Source organism: Oncorhynchus clarkii, chromosome 17 (assembly GCF_045791955.1).
Source record: "Oncorhynchus clarkii lewisi isolate Uvic-CL-2024 chromosome 17, UVic_Ocla_1.0, whole genome shotgun sequence".
In the NCBI taxonomy this organism is placed as follows: Eukaryota; Metazoa; Chordata; class Actinopteri; order Salmoniformes; family Salmonidae; genus Oncorhynchus; species Oncorhynchus clarkii.
In genome coordinates, this window is record NC_092163.1 from 68,255,076 (window position 1) to 68,273,192 (window position 18,117).

At 41.6% G+C, this 18,117-nt stretch overlaps 1 protein-coding gene across 1 annotated transcript; it reads left to right on the forward strand.

Moving 5' to 3' along the window:
- The first annotated feature begins 507 nt into the window (after positions 1-507).
- On the forward strand, positions 508-4,634 carry LOC139369904 (epithelial membrane protein 3-like). Its single transcript, XM_071109184.1, has 5 exons — positions 508-587; positions 1,322-1,438; positions 2,025-2,127; positions 3,396-3,536; positions 3,707-4,634. The coding sequence occupies exons 2-5, from the start codon at positions 1,361-1,363 to the stop codon at positions 3,880-3,882; spliced, it is 498 nt and encodes a 165-aa protein (XP_070965285.1). The 5' UTR covers positions 508-587; positions 1,322-1,360; the 3' UTR covers positions 3,883-4,634.
- The last annotated feature ends 13,483 nt before the right edge of the window (positions 4,635-18,117 follow it).

An 18,117-nucleotide genomic window follows, 5' to 3' on the forward strand; every position in this document is an offset into this window, starting at 1 on the left:
ACATCAGCCGATGTACATCAGCCGATGAGGAAGTCCAGTATCCAGTTGCAGAGGGGGGTGTTTAGTCCCAGGGTCCTTAGCTTAGTGATGAGATTTGAGGGCACTACGGTGTTGAACCCTGTAGTCAATGAACAGCATTCTAACGTAGGTGTTCCTTTTGTCCAGGTGGGAAAGTTTTCTGCAGGGCTATGGATCTGGTCTAAAATTAGGTATTAATGATTCCCAGATGTACTGTATATATATCATGCAGATTTCAAGTGTAATTTTTACAACATATCCTTTTTCATGTGGTTGACTGTGTTTGTGACTTTGGGTGGGTCCAGTCCAGTGAGTAGTCAGTAGTACGTTTTGTCTGTTGTCCAGACTGTAGACTGGGTGAGGGTAGAGGAAATAGATGTTGAGAACTCCCCCTATATCCCACTCTGCATTCCAACCCCTGTCTTTATCTCAGCTTTGGAGATAGTGTGGGAGTGGAGGAAGAGTAAAGGGGAGGAGTGGCGTCTGTGAGAAAAGCAGGGGCGGCAGAGGAGAGAGGGGTACTGAGGGTTACAGAACCAGTCATAGTTCCCCAGGAACTGAAATTTAAGGTAAGTCACAATATCAAAGACGGGAAAAGTCCTTGGAACTTTTCATTAAGCTTTGGTTACAATGTTATCTAGAGGATTTAAATATTTGCTATGGTTTGGAATGAACAGTGTGTATGGAATTCAAGACAAATATGCCATACAGTATACCAACATTATTATGTGTGTATTGAAATAGATTATTTGAGAATCAGTAAAAGTAACTAATTAAATATACATGTTTTGTTATTCTCAATCTAGAGTGTTGTTAGAGTCAATATATTTTGTTGTCACTCTCCCTCATACTATGCTCAGTCCTCATGTTTGCTCCTTTTAGTACCAGGTACCACAAACAGTACAGTTTTCTCATCTGTGAAAAAGCCTAATGCAAACCAGATGAAGAATGTGACGAGACACATACATTTTTAGAATACTCATTATCCATCTAATGGATTCAAATCTCACTCTTGTTGTTTCACACAAGGAAAATGGAGTTGCTTAGATTTAGACAGGAGAAGACAGTGCAGTCTGCCCTATTCTGGAACTGAATATAACATATTGATAAATGCCATTTAGCAGATGCTTTTAGCCAAAGTGACTTACAGTCGTGTGTGAAAACATTTTCCATGTGGGTGGCCACAGTGGATATCAAACCCACAATACTGGTGTTGAAAACACCATGCTCTACCAACTGAGCTAAAGAAGACTTCTGTAGAGAGTCCACCTTTCCACTGTCTCAAAACTCTGTCTGTGTCCAGGACCCCTGAGTGTGGCCTCAGTGGAAGCTCCCAGCCATCATGGTTCTTCTGCTCATGTCTGTGACTGTGCTTCATCTTTTCACTCTGGCCATGCTGTTCATCGCCACCATGGAGAAGGTGAGACACTCTCCACTGTTAGCCAATCTGTCTCTGTGGCACTCCCTTTCCTGACTTATTTTTATTTTATTGAACCTTTATTTAACTATGCAAGTCAGTTAAGAACAAATTCTTATTTACAATGACGGCCTTTACAATGACGTATCAAAGTCTGAGAAGAGAAACCACAACCATGTTGAATATCAACATACTGATGGCACTATGGTGCTTTAAGAAAACCCCAGCGTGACCTAAAATATGCAGGAATTAGATTTATGGATATTTTATTACTTTGAAAGCTCTGGTGGAATCCCACAGTGGGGACCCAGTTTTATGGTTTTGTCAGATTGCCATGCACACAGAACCTGCCAGCTGAATGTAACCTGTCTCTCTCTAGTTCTGGTGGGTTTGGTCAGATTGCCATGCACACAGAACCTGCCAGCTGAATGTAACCTGTCTCGCTCTAGTTCTGGTGGATTTGGTCAGATTGCCATGCACACAGAACCTGCCAGCTGAATGTAACCTGTCTCTCTCTAGTTCTGGTGGGTTTGGTCAGATTGCCATGCACACAGAACCTGCCAGCTGAATGTAACCTGTCTCGCTCTAGTTCTGGTGGATTTGGTCCGATGCTGAAATCACAGACCTCTGGTCTAACTGCATTCACGACAACGCAACGGGAAACTGGCTGTGTGCTGCCGCTAACGAAAATGGTAAATCAAGTGGAAAATTATGTTTTTTTTAATGATACGTATCTAGTCTACTTAGATTGAGGATCTCTCTTTTTATAACCTTGGATTATTCTGTCTGTTTATGCCTATACAGGCATTGAGTCTGTAAAGTTACAGGTCTGTGAGAGCCAGAAATCTTGCTTGTTTGTAGATGACCAAATACTTATTTTCCACCATTATTTGCAAATAAATTCATAAAAAATCCTACAATGTGATTTTCTGGATTTTTTTTTCTCATTTTGTCTGTCATAGTTGAAGTGTACCTATGATGAACATTACAGGCCTCTCTCATCTTTTTAAGTGGGAGAACTTGCACAATTGGTGGCTGACTAAATACTTTTTTGCCCCACTGTATATGGTCATGTGGTTTTATTTTCAATAAATCAAATCAAATTTTATTAGTCACATGCACATGCTTACTTACGAGCCCCTAACCAACAATACAGTTTAAAAAAATATGGATAAGAATAAGAAATAAAAGTAACACGTAATTAAAGAGCAGCAGTAAAATAACAATAGTGAGACTATATACAGGGTGGTACTGGTACAGAGTCGATGTGCGCGGGCACCGGTTAGTTGAGGTAATATGTACATGTAGGTAGAGTTATTAAAGTGACTATGCATAGATGGTGACAACGGAGAGTAGCAGCAGTGTAAAAGAGGGGAGGGGGGGGCAATGCAAATAGTCTGGGTAGCCATTTGATTAGGTGTTCAGGAGTCTTATGGCTTGGGGGTGGAAGCTGTTTAGAAGCCTCTTGGACCTAGACTTGGAGCTTTGGTACCGCTTGTCGTGCGGTAGCAGAGAAAACAGTCTATGACTAGGGTGGCTGGAGTCTTTGACAATTTTTTGGGCCGTCCTCTGACACCGCCTGGTATAGAGGTCTGAGAATCCCTGCCAAATCTTTTCAGTCTCCTGAGGGGGAATATGTTTTGTCGTGCCCTCTTCACGACTGTCTTGGTGTGCTTGGACCATGTTAGTTTGTTGGTGATGTGGACACCAAGGAACTTGAAGCTCTCAACCTGCTCCACTGCAGCCCCGTTGATGAGAATGGGGGCGTGCTCGGTCCTCTTTCTCCTGTAGTCCATAATCATCTCCTTTGTCTTGATCACGTTGAGAGAGAGGTTGCTGTCCTGATACTACACGGCCAGGTGTCTGACCTTCTCCCTATAGGCTGTATAGTCCTATTCAATGTGTCTGTGTGTTGATCCCAATGACATGGAGTCTCATTGTTCCTCTCTTGTTTCTCCAGACTGGCTGCAGGCAGTCCAGTCCCTGACTGTCCTCTCAGTGATCTTTTCCTCTATCTCCTTCCTGGTCTTCCTGGGTCAGCTCTTCACCATGTCTAAAGGAGGGCTCTTCTATTTCACAGGCCTCTGTCAGGTTTTTGCAGGTACTGTACTGGACAAGAATTGACCAGTTTATGACACCCAGTTCTTTCATGTGTGTGCGAGATTTTATCTTTAACCTAGAGAAGTTCTCTGTTCATTTTTGTTATTGACACACATTTATTCTCTAAAGAGCATTTACCCTCCCTGTCCCCTTTCTGCTCTGCTCCACCAGGTTTCACATCATTTGCCGCCTGTCTGATCTTCACATTCCACCGTAAGAAGATCCTGGACGACACCAGAGACCTGAGCATTGGCCACTTTGGCTACTGTTTCATTCTGGCCTGGTCCTGTGTACCGCTCTTGCTCTTCAGTGGAGTCCTGTATGTTCACCTGCGCAAGAGGCAGTGAACTAAGACATACATGAGCAGCATTATTCAGTATTACTTGGTATTGTTAGTCTATTATCACTTGACTGTACACTCTTAAAAACAGGGTTCAAAAAGGAATCTTCAGCTGTCTCCATAGGATAACCCTTTTTGGTTCCAGTTAGAACCCTCTGTGGAATACGTTCTACATGGAACCCAAAATGGTTCTATCTGGAACCAAAAATAGTTATTCAAAGGGTTCTACTATGGGGCCAGCTGAAGAACCCTTTTAGGTTCTAGATAGCACTCTTTTTCTAAAGTGTAATGAACAACAGAGACACAATGTACGATGTCTTTATTTTATCTGTGTTATACTTTAAATTGAGTCTTCATTTTATGGACTATTCTTTACTGTATGTAATATTGCTGCAGTTTGGGTTAATTCGGTCATTTCTGTGATAAAGTATTTGTTTGCATAAAATCTTCCTCGTGATCAGCAAGACATGCCTCAAGACATGGAATTAACTGGAGGGTGGCTGTCGTGCGTTCAATTCCCCTGTGAAATATTGTTTATCTTAATATGTGATACTCCACACCACATTCCCATTGTGGAGCTCCAGTATGCCACACTATAATAAGCCCAGTAGGCTGTGCCAGAAATATGTTCTTTACATTTCAGAGACACTCCTGTGAAGGGGCAGTCATAGTTGGCCACCACATTATATTATCTTACTGTATACTGTAGATCATGTCAAATAGCATCAATCTCTAAATAAAAGTTACCCTCAGTAACAATCCACATCTCATAACATAATTTTGAGGATGGATGTTGGAACTTGCATGAGAGTCAAAAGCAGGTTTCAGGGGAGACAGAGGTCTGCCCCCCAGGAAGGCTTTACTAGGACAAGAAGTGTACACCAGTCAGTCGGTGGGAGTCTGACTCCAGTCCTGTTCCTGCGGCTTACAGACCTGGCCGTCTGGTTGGGCCGGTTGGAGGACAGTCTCAGAAGACAGCTATGAATGAAAAGGTTCTCTTTCATCACCACATAATAGATACAGTAGGGACGGAAATATTACATACACTCTCTTAGGGAGACGCCCAAAAAGCCTTTATTGTGGAATAATATAGCCACACAGAATCTACAAGTTGGAACACAAGTTGACATGGGGATTTGAAAGTTGTCAGCTGTGCCCTTCAGGGCAAACGGTGTAGATTATCTCGAGGAGACAGGCTTGTGACCTGATCATGGCTGTGAGAGACTAGAGGGTCTGTCATCAGCGCAAAATGCTTGGACTAGAAAGAGAGGCAATGTGAGCATATTGACTAGGAGGATGGTGGGGGGGGGGGGGGATTGATTGATTGATTATACAGTGCATTCAGAAAGTATTCAGACCCCTTGACTTTTTCCACATCTTGTTACGTTACAGCCTTATTCTAAAATATATGAACGTTTTTTTTCTCATCAATCTAGACACAATACCCCAAAATGTTCACTAATTTATAAAAAAATAAAATGGAAATATAACATTTACATAAGAATTCAGACCCTTTACTCAAATTGTATTTGTCACACTCGACGAATACAACAGGTAGACCTTACACTGAAATAGGCGTTGTTGTGCCCTCTTCACAACTGTCTTCGTGTGTTTGGACCATGATAATATGTTGGTGATGCGGACGGCAAGGAATTTGAAGCTCTCAACCTGCTCTTCTACAGCCCCAACCTGCTTGGTCCTTCTTCTTCTGTAGTCCATCTCCTTTGTATTGATCACGTTTAGATAGAGGTTGTTATCCTGGCACCACACTTCCATTTCTCTGACCTCCTCCCTATAGGCTGTCTCGTCGTTTTTGGTGATTAGACTTACCACTGTTGTGTTGTCTGCAAACTTAATGATGGTGTGGGGCCACAGTGTCTCCTGACCCCTCCTGTCTCAGCCTCCAGTATTTATGCTGCAGTAGTTTATGTGTCGGGGGGCTAGGGTCAGTTTGTTATATCTGGAGTACTTCTCCTGTCCTATTCGGTGTCCTGTGTGAATCTAAGTGTGCGTTCTCTAATTCACTCCTTCTTTCTCTCTCTCGGAGGACCTGAGCCCTAGGACCATGCCCCAGGACTACCTGACATGATGACTCCTTGCTGTCCCCAGTCCACCTGACCGTGCTGCTGCTCCAGTTTCAACTGTTCTGCCTTATTATTATTCGACCATGCTGGTCATTTATGAACATTTGAACATCTTGGCCATGTTCTGTTATAATCTCCACCCGGCACAGCCAGAAGAGGACTGGCCACCCCACATAGCCTGGTTCCTCTCTAGGTTTCTTCCTAGGTTTTGGCCTTTCTAGGGAGTTTTTCCTAGCCACCGTGCTTCTACACCTGCATTGCTTGCTGTTTGGGGTTTTAGGCTGGGTTTCTGTACAGAACTTTGAGATATCAGCTGATGTACGAAGGGCTATATAAATAAATTTGATTTGATTTGGTGTTGGAGTTGTACTTGGCCATACAGTCATTGGTGAAAATGGAGTACGGGAGGTCAAGGACTGGTTGAAAATGTCAGTGAAGACACTTGCCAGTTGTTCAGTGTATGCTCGGAGTACACGTCTGGTAATCCGTCTGGCCATGCGGCCTTGTGAATGTTGACCTGTATAAATGTCTTACTCAAATTGGCTACGGAGAGCGTGATCACACAGTCGTCCGGAACAGCTGATGGATGCTCTCATGCATGCTTCAGTGTTGCTAGCCTTGAAGCGAGCATAGAAGTTATTTAGCTCGTCTGGTAGGCTTGTGTCACTGGGCAACTCGCGACTAGGCTTCCTTTTGTAGTCTGTAATAGTTTGCAAGCCCTGCCACATCCAACGAACGTCGAAGCCGTAGTACGATTCAATCTTAATCCTGTATTGACGCTTTGCCTGTTTGATGGTTCGTCTGAAGGCATAGCGGGATTTCTAATAAGCGTCCGGGTTAGAGTCCCGCTCCTTGAAACCGGCAGCTCTAACCTCTAGCTCAATGCGGATGTTGCCTGTAATCCATGGCTTCTGGTTGGGGTATGTACGTACGACGTCATCGATGCACTTATTGATGAAGCCAGTGACTGATGTGGTGTACTCCTCAAAGCCATCAGAAGAATCCCAGAATATATTCCAGTCTGTGCTAGCAAAACAGTCCTGTAGCTTAGCATCTGCATCATCTGACCACTTCCTTATTGAGCAAGTCACTGGTACTTCCTGCTTTAGTTTTAGCTAGTAAGCAGGAATCAGGAGGATAGAGTTATGGTCAGATTTGCCCAATGGAGGGCGAGGGAGAGCTTTGTATGGGTCTCTGTGTGTGGAGTAAAGGTGGTCTAGAGTTTTTTTTCCCTCTGGTTGCACATTTAACATGCTGGTAGAAATGAGGTAAAACAATGTAAGTTTCCCTGCATTTAAAGTCCCTGGCCACTAGGAGCACCGTCTGTGGATGAGCATTTTGTTGATTGTGTATGGCCTTCTACAGCTCGTTGAGTGCCGTCTTAGTGCCAGCATCGGTTTGTGGTGGTAAATAGACAGTTACTCAGTACTTTGTTGAAGCACCTTTGACAGCGATTACAGCCTTGAGTCTTCTTGGGTATGACGCTACAAGCTTGGCACATCTGTATTTGGGGAGTTTCTCACATTCTTCTCTGCAGATCCTCTCAAGGTCTGTCAGGTTGTATGGGGAGTGTCGTTGCACAGCTATTTTCAGGTCTCTCCAGAGATGTTTGATCGGCTTCAAGTCCTGACTCTGGCTGGTTCACTCAAGGACATTCAGAGACTTGTCCCGAAGCCATTCCTGCATTGTCATGGCTATGTGCTTGGGGTCGAGGACTTTTAGGAAAGTGAACCTTTGAACCAGTCTGAGGTCCTGAGCAATCTGTAGCAGGTTTTCATCAAGGATCTCTCTGTACTTTGCTCCGTTCATCTTTCCCTCGATCCTGACTGGTCTCACAGTCCCTGCCACTGAAAAACATTCCCACAGCATGATACTTCCACCACTATTTTATTTTTTCACTATGCTTTTTCACTATGCTTCACGGTAGGGATGGTGCTACGTTTCCTTCAGATGTGACTCTTGGCATATAGGCCAAAGAGTTCAATCTCGGTTTCATCAAATCAGAGAATCTTGTTTCTCATGGCCTTTTACTGAGGAGTGGCTTCCATCTGGCCACTCTACCATAAAGGCATGATTGGTGATTTGCTGCAGAGATAGTTGTCCTTCTGGAATTTTCACCCATCTCCACAGAGGAACTCTGGAGCTCTGTCAGAGTGACCATCGGGTTCTTGGTCACCTCCCTGACCAAGGCCTTTCTTCCTCGATTGCTCAGTTTGGCCAGGCGGCCAGCTCTAGGAAGAGTCTTGGTGGTTTCAAACTTCTTCCATTTACGCATGATGGAGGCCACTGTGTTCTTGGGGACCTTCAATGCTGCAGAAATGTTTTGGTCCCTTCCCCAGATCTGTGCCTCGACACAATCCTGTCTCTGAGGTCTACAAACAATTTATTCGACCTCATGGTTTGGTTTTTGCTCTAACATGCACTGTCAACTGTGGGACCTTATATAGGCCGGTGTGTGCCTTTCCAAATTACGTCCAATCAATTGAATTTACCACAGGTGGACTCCAATCAAGTTGTAGAAACATCTCAAGGATGATCAATGGAAACAGGATGCACCTGAGCTTAATTTTGAGTCTCATAGCGAAGGGTCTAAATGCTTATGTAAATAAGGTATTTCTTATGGTCTGTCATTTCTCTTTGCTTATTTGAGCTGTTCTTGCCATAATACGGACTTGGTATTTCACCAAATAGGGCTATCTTATGTATACCACCACTACTTTGTCACAACACAGCTGATTGGCTCAAAGCATTAAGACGGAAAGACATTTTAAAAATTAACAAGGCACACTTGTTAATTGAAATGCATTACAGGTGACTACCTCATGAAGCTGGTTGAGAGAATGCCAAGAGTGTGCAAAGCTATCATCAAGGCAAATGGTGGATACTTTGAAGAATCTCAAATATATTTTGATTTGTTTGACACTTTTGGTTACTACATGATTCCATAGGTGTTATTTCATAGTGTTGATGTCTTCACTATTATTCTATAATGTAGAAAAATATAAAAAATAAAGAAAAACCCTTGAATGAGTAGCTGTGTCCAAACTATTGACTGATACTGTATATTTTAAAATATATTATCATATATTTAAAACCCATAAATGTGACAGACATTTTAAAATATATGATTATATATTTTAATAACGTATATAAATCCCCCACCCATACAAAAAGTAATATTGTGGAAATGTATTTTCATCATGCAAAACACACTTAGAACATGAGTTTTTCTGTTCAATGCATTTATTGATTTGAAAAGTATTCCAGAATGGCGTATATTTAAAAACAATACACACATAGAGATTCATTATTTTCTAATTGTATTTGGTGTTAGGTAACATAATCATTTTTAAATGTAATATATTGTTATTTATATTTTATTGTAAGTGCAAAATGGTCCTCTGTATTGGTCATTGGGACGTACATATAAAAAAGTACATTATACAGTCAGTGAGTTGGTGAAAAACACAGTTGCGGCATCCAGATGCCCACGACAGAAGACATTTCTTGACAAGCTCTTATTTAAAAAAATGTGCATTACTATAGCATTTTTGTATGTTCTCTATAGTTATGTACTTGAAAATGTATAAATTAACCAATTCGGCACATTTGGGCAAACTCCTGGCAGACTCCCATAGGGCAGCGCACAACTGGCCCAGCGTCGTCTGGGTTTGGCCGGGGCAGGCCATCACTGTAAATAACAATTTGTTCTTATCTGACTTGCCTAGCTAAATAGGGTTAAATAAAAAAATCTATTAAAAAAATTGTTACAAAATATTGTGATGTAATTATTCCCCGTGTCAGTCGGAAACTGTGCAAACACATTGCTGCCATCTTGTGGACAAAATCTAACTCAATATATGGCCTTTCTCTTTTTTTTTGCATTTCAAAGATGTTGGAACAAAAAAATTAAATGGAAAACACATTTTTTTGGTTTGTATTATATTTTAACTGATCTAATGTGTTATATTCTCCAACATTCATTTCACATTTCCACAAACTTCAAAGTGTTTCCTATCAAATGGTATCGAGAATATGCCTGTCCTTACTTCAGGTCCTTACTTCCGGTCCAGGTGTATTGATATATTATGCGTGTTTTTTACGTTTGGAACGGCACATTTCAAACCAATTTAAAAGGTTCTACTTAACATGGTTCGAGCACTAAGGTACGTTAGCTAGATTTAATTGTATGAACAGTTAACTTTAGTTCAAGGTCGATATAGTAGCTAAACGTTTTACCTTTGAATTGCCACAGGAAATGACAGTATTGTAGCTCTAGTTTAGATCAATTTATTCTCAGTTGTGCCTTGCAAGTGCTTCGCCTACTGATCTATTTTGTTCGCTACACTCGCATTAACATCTACTAATCATGTGTATGTGACCAATACAATTTTATTTTTATTAATGTGGATATAAGCATTTCGCTACACCCGTAATAACGTCTGCTCAATGTGTGTGCGACCAATACAATTTGATTAGAATAAAATGTGATTTGATTCGGAGTGGATTAAACTCGGATGGAAGGATTGCATTGTTTGACCTGGCTAAAATGTGACGATTTTTGCTCTTGCTCCGCTCAGAAGCAAACGCGCTCCAAATGTGAAGAAGGAACAGTGTGACAAAGATGACCCTGAAGTGTACGAAGACATGTCTGTCCTAGATAAGATACAATATGTTATATGTAGATGTAATAGAGATGCCTGTGTGAACAGAATTATGATTACTTTCATATCATAGCCATCAACATCTGCACAAAGTTGATTGTCAACAATGATTATATGGAGTGGAGTGGAGTGTGTCCTTTACTTGACCGATAGTTGTCATTGTTGCTTTAGACCAGTGGTCACCAGCCGGTCCGTTGTAATCAACTGGTCAATCTTCAAGGCTTTCCTAGTCGATCACCAAACATTTCTGTAGAAAAGCCAAAGGCTTTTGCGCTCGTATTTGCATGCTATTCGTGTTGCGCTGTTGGATTCTGCACTTGATTCAGAAGCCCTGCACACCGGGTATGGCAAAGTGTTCCCATTTTGAACCATTTAATTTGTCTGAGAAGACTAATTCTGCCTGCAGGCGGACAGAGAGATATGTGGCTAAATCGAGTTCGCCTACTGTGCTAGCCAATCGGATAGCTCAAGTCACCGTTCCTACAGTTTCCAATACCTCCGCCACAGAAAAGTTTGATACTAGACCAGGTGAGATTTCACAACTTTTAAAACCATGACCAGAGAGACTGTCAAAGAATACAGCCAAGAGCTGCTGTTTTTACGAGTGAGTTAATTTCTTACGTTTTTATTCTACACTGTTAACTGTTGTTATTGAACACTTACAAAACACAAAATGCCCTATTAGATAGTCCTTCGTTTTTATTATTATTAGAATCTCATCCTGTGTGGCTCAGTTGGTAGAGTATGACGCTTGCAACGCCAGGGTTCGATTCCCACAGGGGACCAATATGAGAAACTGTATGAACTCACTACTGTAAGTTGATTAATATATAAAAGTGTCTGCTAAATGAATAAAATGAATGTCAAATGTGAACGTCTAAATTTAATATTGAGGAATATTTCACTATCTTATCTTAGGTCATAAGAACAACATGAATTTGTGCAGTGCAACTCAAGTTTTGGCATCAGTGTCACTGGATGAAAGGAATGATAGAGCAGGGACAGTGAGAGATGGACCCTCTACTGCTCTCTCCGTTCAGACTTTCGACTTCAGTGCGTTCAAGACAACTGGGAACTCTGGGGAAGAAAACCAGATCCAACCGAGAAATTGTTTTAAATGGTTATCCCAACACGGAATTCGAAGGTGGAAACTCTGGCCTCTTTCTAGAGCTCAGACTTTCCGACTTAAAAATGACTGACATCATGATTTGGCAGCATTTATTTAACTGGGATTCCCAGTTGTCTTGAAAACACCATGACCATCAGATGCATCAGTCCAGTAAAATAAAAAAGCAACTTATTTCAATTTATGCTCAGCTGTGCCTTGCAAGTGTTCCACCAACTGATCTATTTTGCTGGAGTCAGCTCGAGTTTTGAAATCTAATATGGTCTGAGAACAATATTGGCGTTATAGGCAGGTAGCCAATATGCTGTGGAAATGTAGGCTATTAGGCCTACTGCACAAACCTTCATTCTACAACTGTTTTATTCATGTAATCTATTTCTTTTTTATCTGAACAGATCTCAGCTTGTTTCTTGACTGCGAAAGGGATCTTGACTCAGAAAAGGTTGGTGACCACTGCTTTAGACCAATTTCAAGTTTCCATTCAATCTCCTCTCAATTTACAATCTTTTCAAAAGAGGTCCTCACAGTATACGAAGGACAAGTTTGAGTCCCATGATACCAACATCTCGGTGAGTCTATTTGCATAGTTAAACTTCTTTGCTGAAATCTTTGAGCCCTACTCAGTGAGTCTTATTGTTGTTTCTCTTTGCCACTGTAGAAACTCATGGCATGTGGTGTTCAGATGGACAGTGACCAGGAAGATGGTGTTGAAGAGGTGAGTCAACTGCAAGTAAAGAGTATGAGTCATTAGCAGCAAAACAGCACAATACGGTGCAGAGCATTCGATTTGGCTGCCAGGGGGCAAGGAGTCCCCCAGCTCTGCTAAAACCATTGAGAACTACGTCCCGTTTTCAAGGGATTGTTAAATAAATGTAAACTATTTTGTTTTTATATCACCACATCTTGAAGAGCATAGTTAGAACTACACATTTCTGATTATTTCCCATTTAGCGCTATCATCATAGTAATAAAGCAAGTAATTGCATGCTTTTCAGGATCAGTAAACATCAATTGATCATTTATTTTCATAAACAGTGGGGCAAAAAAGTATTTAGTCAGCCACCAATTGTGCAATTTCTCCCACTTAAAAAGATGAGAGGCCTGTAATTTTCATCATAGGTTCACTTCAACTATGACAGACAAATTGGGAAAAAAAATCCAGAAAATTCCATTGCAGGATTTTTAATGAATTTATTTGCAAATTATGGTGGAAAATAAGTATTTAGTCAATAACAAAAGTTTATCTCAATACCTCGTTATATACCCTTTGTTGGCAATGACAGAGGTCAAACGTTTTCTGTAAGTTTTCACACACTGTTGCTGGTATTTTGGCCAATTCCTCCATGCAGATCTCATCTAGAGCAGTGATGTTTTGGGGCTGTTGCTGGGCAACACAGACTTTCAACTCCCTCCAAAGATTTTCTATGGGGTTGAGATCTGGAGACTGGCTAGGCCACTCCAGGACCTTGGAATGCTTCTTACGAAGCCACTCCTTCGTTGCCCGGGCGGTGTGTTTGGGATCATTGTCATGCTTAAAGACCCAACCACGTTTCATTTTCAATGCCCTTGCTGATGGAAGGAGGTTTTCACTCAAACTCTCACGATACATGGCCCCATTCATTCTTTCCTTTACACGGATCAGTCGTCCTGGTCCCTTTGCAGAAAAACAGCCCCAAAGCATGATGTTTCCACCCCCATGCTTCACAGTAGGTATGGTGTTTTTTGGATGCAACTCTACAACTCTGCAACTCTAGCATTCTTTGTCCTCCAAACATGACAAGTTGAGTTTTTACCAAAAAGTTATATTTTGGTTTCATCTGACCATATGACATTCTCCCAATCTTCTTCTGGATCATCCAAATGCTCTCTAGCAAACTTCAGACGGGCCTGGACATGTACTGGCTTAAGCAGGGGGACACGTCTGGCACTGCAGGATTGGAGTCCCTGGTGGCGTAATGTGTTACTGATGGTAGGCTTTGTTGCTTTGGTCCCAGCTCTCTGCAGGTCATTCACTAGGTGAGATCTTGCGTGGAGCCCCAGATCGAGGGAGATTATCAGTGGTCTTGTATGTCTTCCATTTCCTAATAATTGCTCCCACAGTTGATTTCTTCAAACCAAGCTGCTTACCTATTGCAGATTCAGTCTTCCCAGCCTGGTGCAGATGTACAATTTTGTTTCTGGGGTCCTTTGACAGCTCTTTGGTCTTGGCCATAGTGGAGTTTGGAGTGTGACTGTTGGAGGTTGTGGACTTTTTATACTGATAACAAGTTCAAACAGGTGCCATTAATACAGGTAACGAGTGGAGGACAGAGGAAGGAGCCTCTTAAATAATAAGTTACAGGTCTGTGAGAGCCAGAAATCTTGCTTGTTTGTAGGTGACCAAATACTTATTTTCCACCATAATTTGAAAATAAATTCATTAAAAATCCAACAATGTTATTTTCTGGATTTTTTTTCTTCTCATTTTGTCTGTCATAGTTGAAGTGAACCTATGATGAAAATTACAGGCCTCATCTTTTTAAGTGGGAGAACTTGCACAATGGGTGGCTGACTAAATACTTTTTTGCCCCACTGTACGTGAGGGTAGCCTATATATTTGTCACCTGTCATTAAGCATGCTTCATCAGAGATTAAGCTTTAATCTCAAGTCTTCATCATGGTAAAGTTGTCAGTTGGACTACTGTCATCACCACTAGATGGCAAGTAAATCAAATACATAGCCATCTATATTTTTGATTATTTAAAGTAGCCTTGATGACAGCTTTGCACACTCTTGTCATTCTCTCAACCAGCTTCACCTGGAATGCTTTTTCAACAGTCTTGAATGAGTTCCCACATATGCTGAGAACTTGTTGGCTGCTTTTCCTTAACTCTGCGGTCCAACTCATCCCAAACCATCTCAATTGGGTTGAGGTCGGGTGATTGTGGAGGCCATGTCATCTGATGCAGCACTCCATCACTCTCCTTCTTACACAGCCTGGAGGTGTGTTGGGTCATTGTCCTGTTGAAAAACAAATGATAGTCCCACTAAGCGCAAACCATGGTGGTGAATCGCTGCAGAATGCTGTGTTAGCCATGCTGGTTAAGTGTGCCTTCAAATCTAAATAAACCACAAACATTGTACAAGCAAAGCAGCCCCACACCATCACATCCTTCCATGCTTCAAGGTGGGAACCACATCATCCATTCACCTACTCTGCGTCTCACAAAGACACAGCGGTTGGAACCAAAAATCAGACCAAATGACAGATTTCCACTGGTCTAATGTCCATTGCTTGACATCTTAAATGTGGTGTCTTCTCTCCAATGACATGGCATGGGGAAACAGGAAGATGTTTTCTGATTATGTGGGAAGTGAGTATTTTCCATTTAGTCAATTCATACTATTGAGACCATATTCTACTATGATTCCCAGTGAGTTGAATTTTGAACCTGTCTGGAGAATAGATGTCATAGTCTGGTATAGAGGTCATAGACGAAGGCTGTTTCCTTGAAACCACTAAACTACTTTGTTGTTGCAGAGGGAAAATCTCAGCAAGAAGTGGAGGCAGAGGATGAAGAAGCTAGGAATATTCAGAGACAATTGGCTGTCTATCTTAGTGAGGAGGACTATGATCTAAACCTTCTTCAGGTATACATTATCAGCAATTACTGTAAGTATACAGTTGAAGTCTGAAGTTTACATACACCTTAACCAATACATTTAAACTCAGTTTTTCACAATTCCTGACATTTAATCCTAGTAAAAATTCCCTGTTTTAGGTCAGTTAAGATCACCACTTTATTTTAAGAAAGTGAAATGTCAGAATAATAGTGGAGAGTGATTTATTTCAGCTTTTATTTCTTTCATCACATTCCCAGTGGGTCAGAAGTTTACATACACCCAATTAGTATTTGGTATTATTGCCTTTAAATTGTTTAACTTGGGTAAAACATGTCGGGTTGCCTTCCACAAGCTTCCCACAATAATTTGGGTGAATTTTACCTTGACTTTGTTGTCCTTGAGCCATTTTGCCACAACTTTGGAAGTATGCTTGGGGTCATTGTCCATTTGGAAGACCCATTTGCGACCAAGCTTTAACTTTAACTGATGTCTTGAGATGTTGCTTCAATATATCCACATAATTTTTCTTCATCATGATGCCGTCTTTTGTGAAGTGCACCAGTCCCTCCTGCAGCAAAGCACCCCCACAACATGATGCTGCCACCACCTTGCCTCAAGGTTGGGATGGTGTTCTTCGGCTTGCAAGCATCCCCCTTTTTCCTCTAAACATAACGATGGTCATTATGGCAAAACAGTTGTATTTTTGTCTCATCAGACCAGAGAACATTTCTCCAAAAAGTACAATCTTTGTCCCCATGTGCAGTTGCAAACCGTAGTCTGGCTTTTTTAAATGGCGGTTTTGGAGCAGTGGCTTCTTCCTTGCTGAGCAGCCTTTCAGGTTATGTCGATATAGGATTCATTTTACTGTGGATATAACTACTTTTGTACCTGTTTCTTCCAGCTTCTTCACAGGGTTCTTTGCCGTTGTTCTGGGATTGATTCAAATTTTTCGCACCAAAGTACGTTCATCACTAGGAGACAGAATTCGTCTCCTTCCTGAGCGGTATGACGGCTGCGTGGTCACGTGTTTATACTTGCGTACTATTGTTTGTACAGATGAACGTGGTACCTTCAGGTGTTTGGAAATTGCTCCCAAGGATGAACTAGACTTATTTTTCTGAGGTCTTGGCTGATTTCTTTTGATGTTCCCATGATGTCAAGCAAATAGGCATTGAGTTTGAAGGTAGGCCTTGAAATACATCCACAGGTATACCTCCAATTGACTGTGGCTAATTGGCATCATTTATCAGAAGCTTGTAAAGCCATGACATTTTCTGGAATTTTCCAAGCTGTTTAAAGGTACAGTCAACTTAGTGTATGTAAACTTCTGACCCACTGGAATTGTGATACAGTGAAATAATCTGTCTGTAAACAATTGTTGGAAAAATTACTTGTGTCATGCACAAAGTAGATGTCCTAACCGACTTGCCTAACCTATAGTTTGTTAACAAGAAATTTGTGGAGTGGTTGAAAAACGAGGTTTAATGACTCCAACCTAAGTGTATGTAAACCTCCGACTTCAATTGTACATACTTGAGCCTCTAGCTCTATCAAAGCAAGAAACAGCATTTCACTGTTGTCCTCAGACCGAGACAGAGAGACAGACACTAAGTTTGCTGTAGAGAATGGTGTGGAGAGGATTGTTAAGGACCTGAAGCAGATGTCCCAGAAGGAGAGAATTAGCTGCTGAGGAAGGAATCACCAGAGCTATCGGAGCTCATTCAGGACTTGAAGTCCAAGGTATGATAAACACAACATCACTACTACTGTATGTGCGGCAGAAAAAGAAACGGACAGTGTAAACCGGACAGTGTAAACCACAATGTTGTTGAACCTGTAACAAGAGTTAGTATGTAAGCAGGCCAGAATGAGATGGCTGCTATGAAGCCAGGGAGTAGCAAGCAGATCACCAACAACAAGGTGAGAAATGAGTATGATGTTCATTCATTGGGTGATGTTAGCGTACTTCAGGATTTTGGCAATGAGGCCCTTTATCTACTTCAGTCAGATGAACTCATGTTTACCATTTTTGTGTCTGAGTGCAGTTTGAGTGAAGTTGCTAACTAGTGTTAGCACAATGACTGGAAGTCTGAGTATCTGTTAGTGTGCTAGTAGATACCCATGGACTTCATTGTGCTTATGCTTGTTAGCAGTGGCTCATGGAACCACCTAACTTCCTTCATACTGTACACTGAGACATAAAAATGCTATCTATGATTTAATTTGACTCTGGGGAAGTAGATAAATGGTCCCATTGCCAAAATCCCAAAGTATCCCTTTAAAGGTACACTCAGCAATATGATGCTTCAATGCTTACTTTGTGCATCTACGTGCGGCTAAACTTCTCAGCTGTTTTGGTCCTATTGCTACCACGCAGACCCATGCGCAGATACTGTGTGAGAGGGATATCACACTCATCGCAATATCTGAAGTGCTGCTCGTGGCAATGTAAGTTTGCTGAGTCTACATTTAAGCTGGATTGGTCCCTATGTTGTCAGATGTCTGAAGAGGCTGGGGCTGAACCATCATACTCTGACTTGGATGAAGAGGCTGCCCTGCACTTCTACAGAGGAATGGAGAGGCTGAAACTGAATAGGACCTACAGGCTGATGTGAAGGGTGAGTGTTACCAGGTACATTTACTCAAGTTCAGAGTAGGAATGAGATGGGCAAGGCTTGATGGGAGGTCTATTTCTTCGTTGCAGATGAAGAGGAGTTGGATCCAGATACCAAGAGAAGCATTACCCACCAGGTACAGTGTCTCA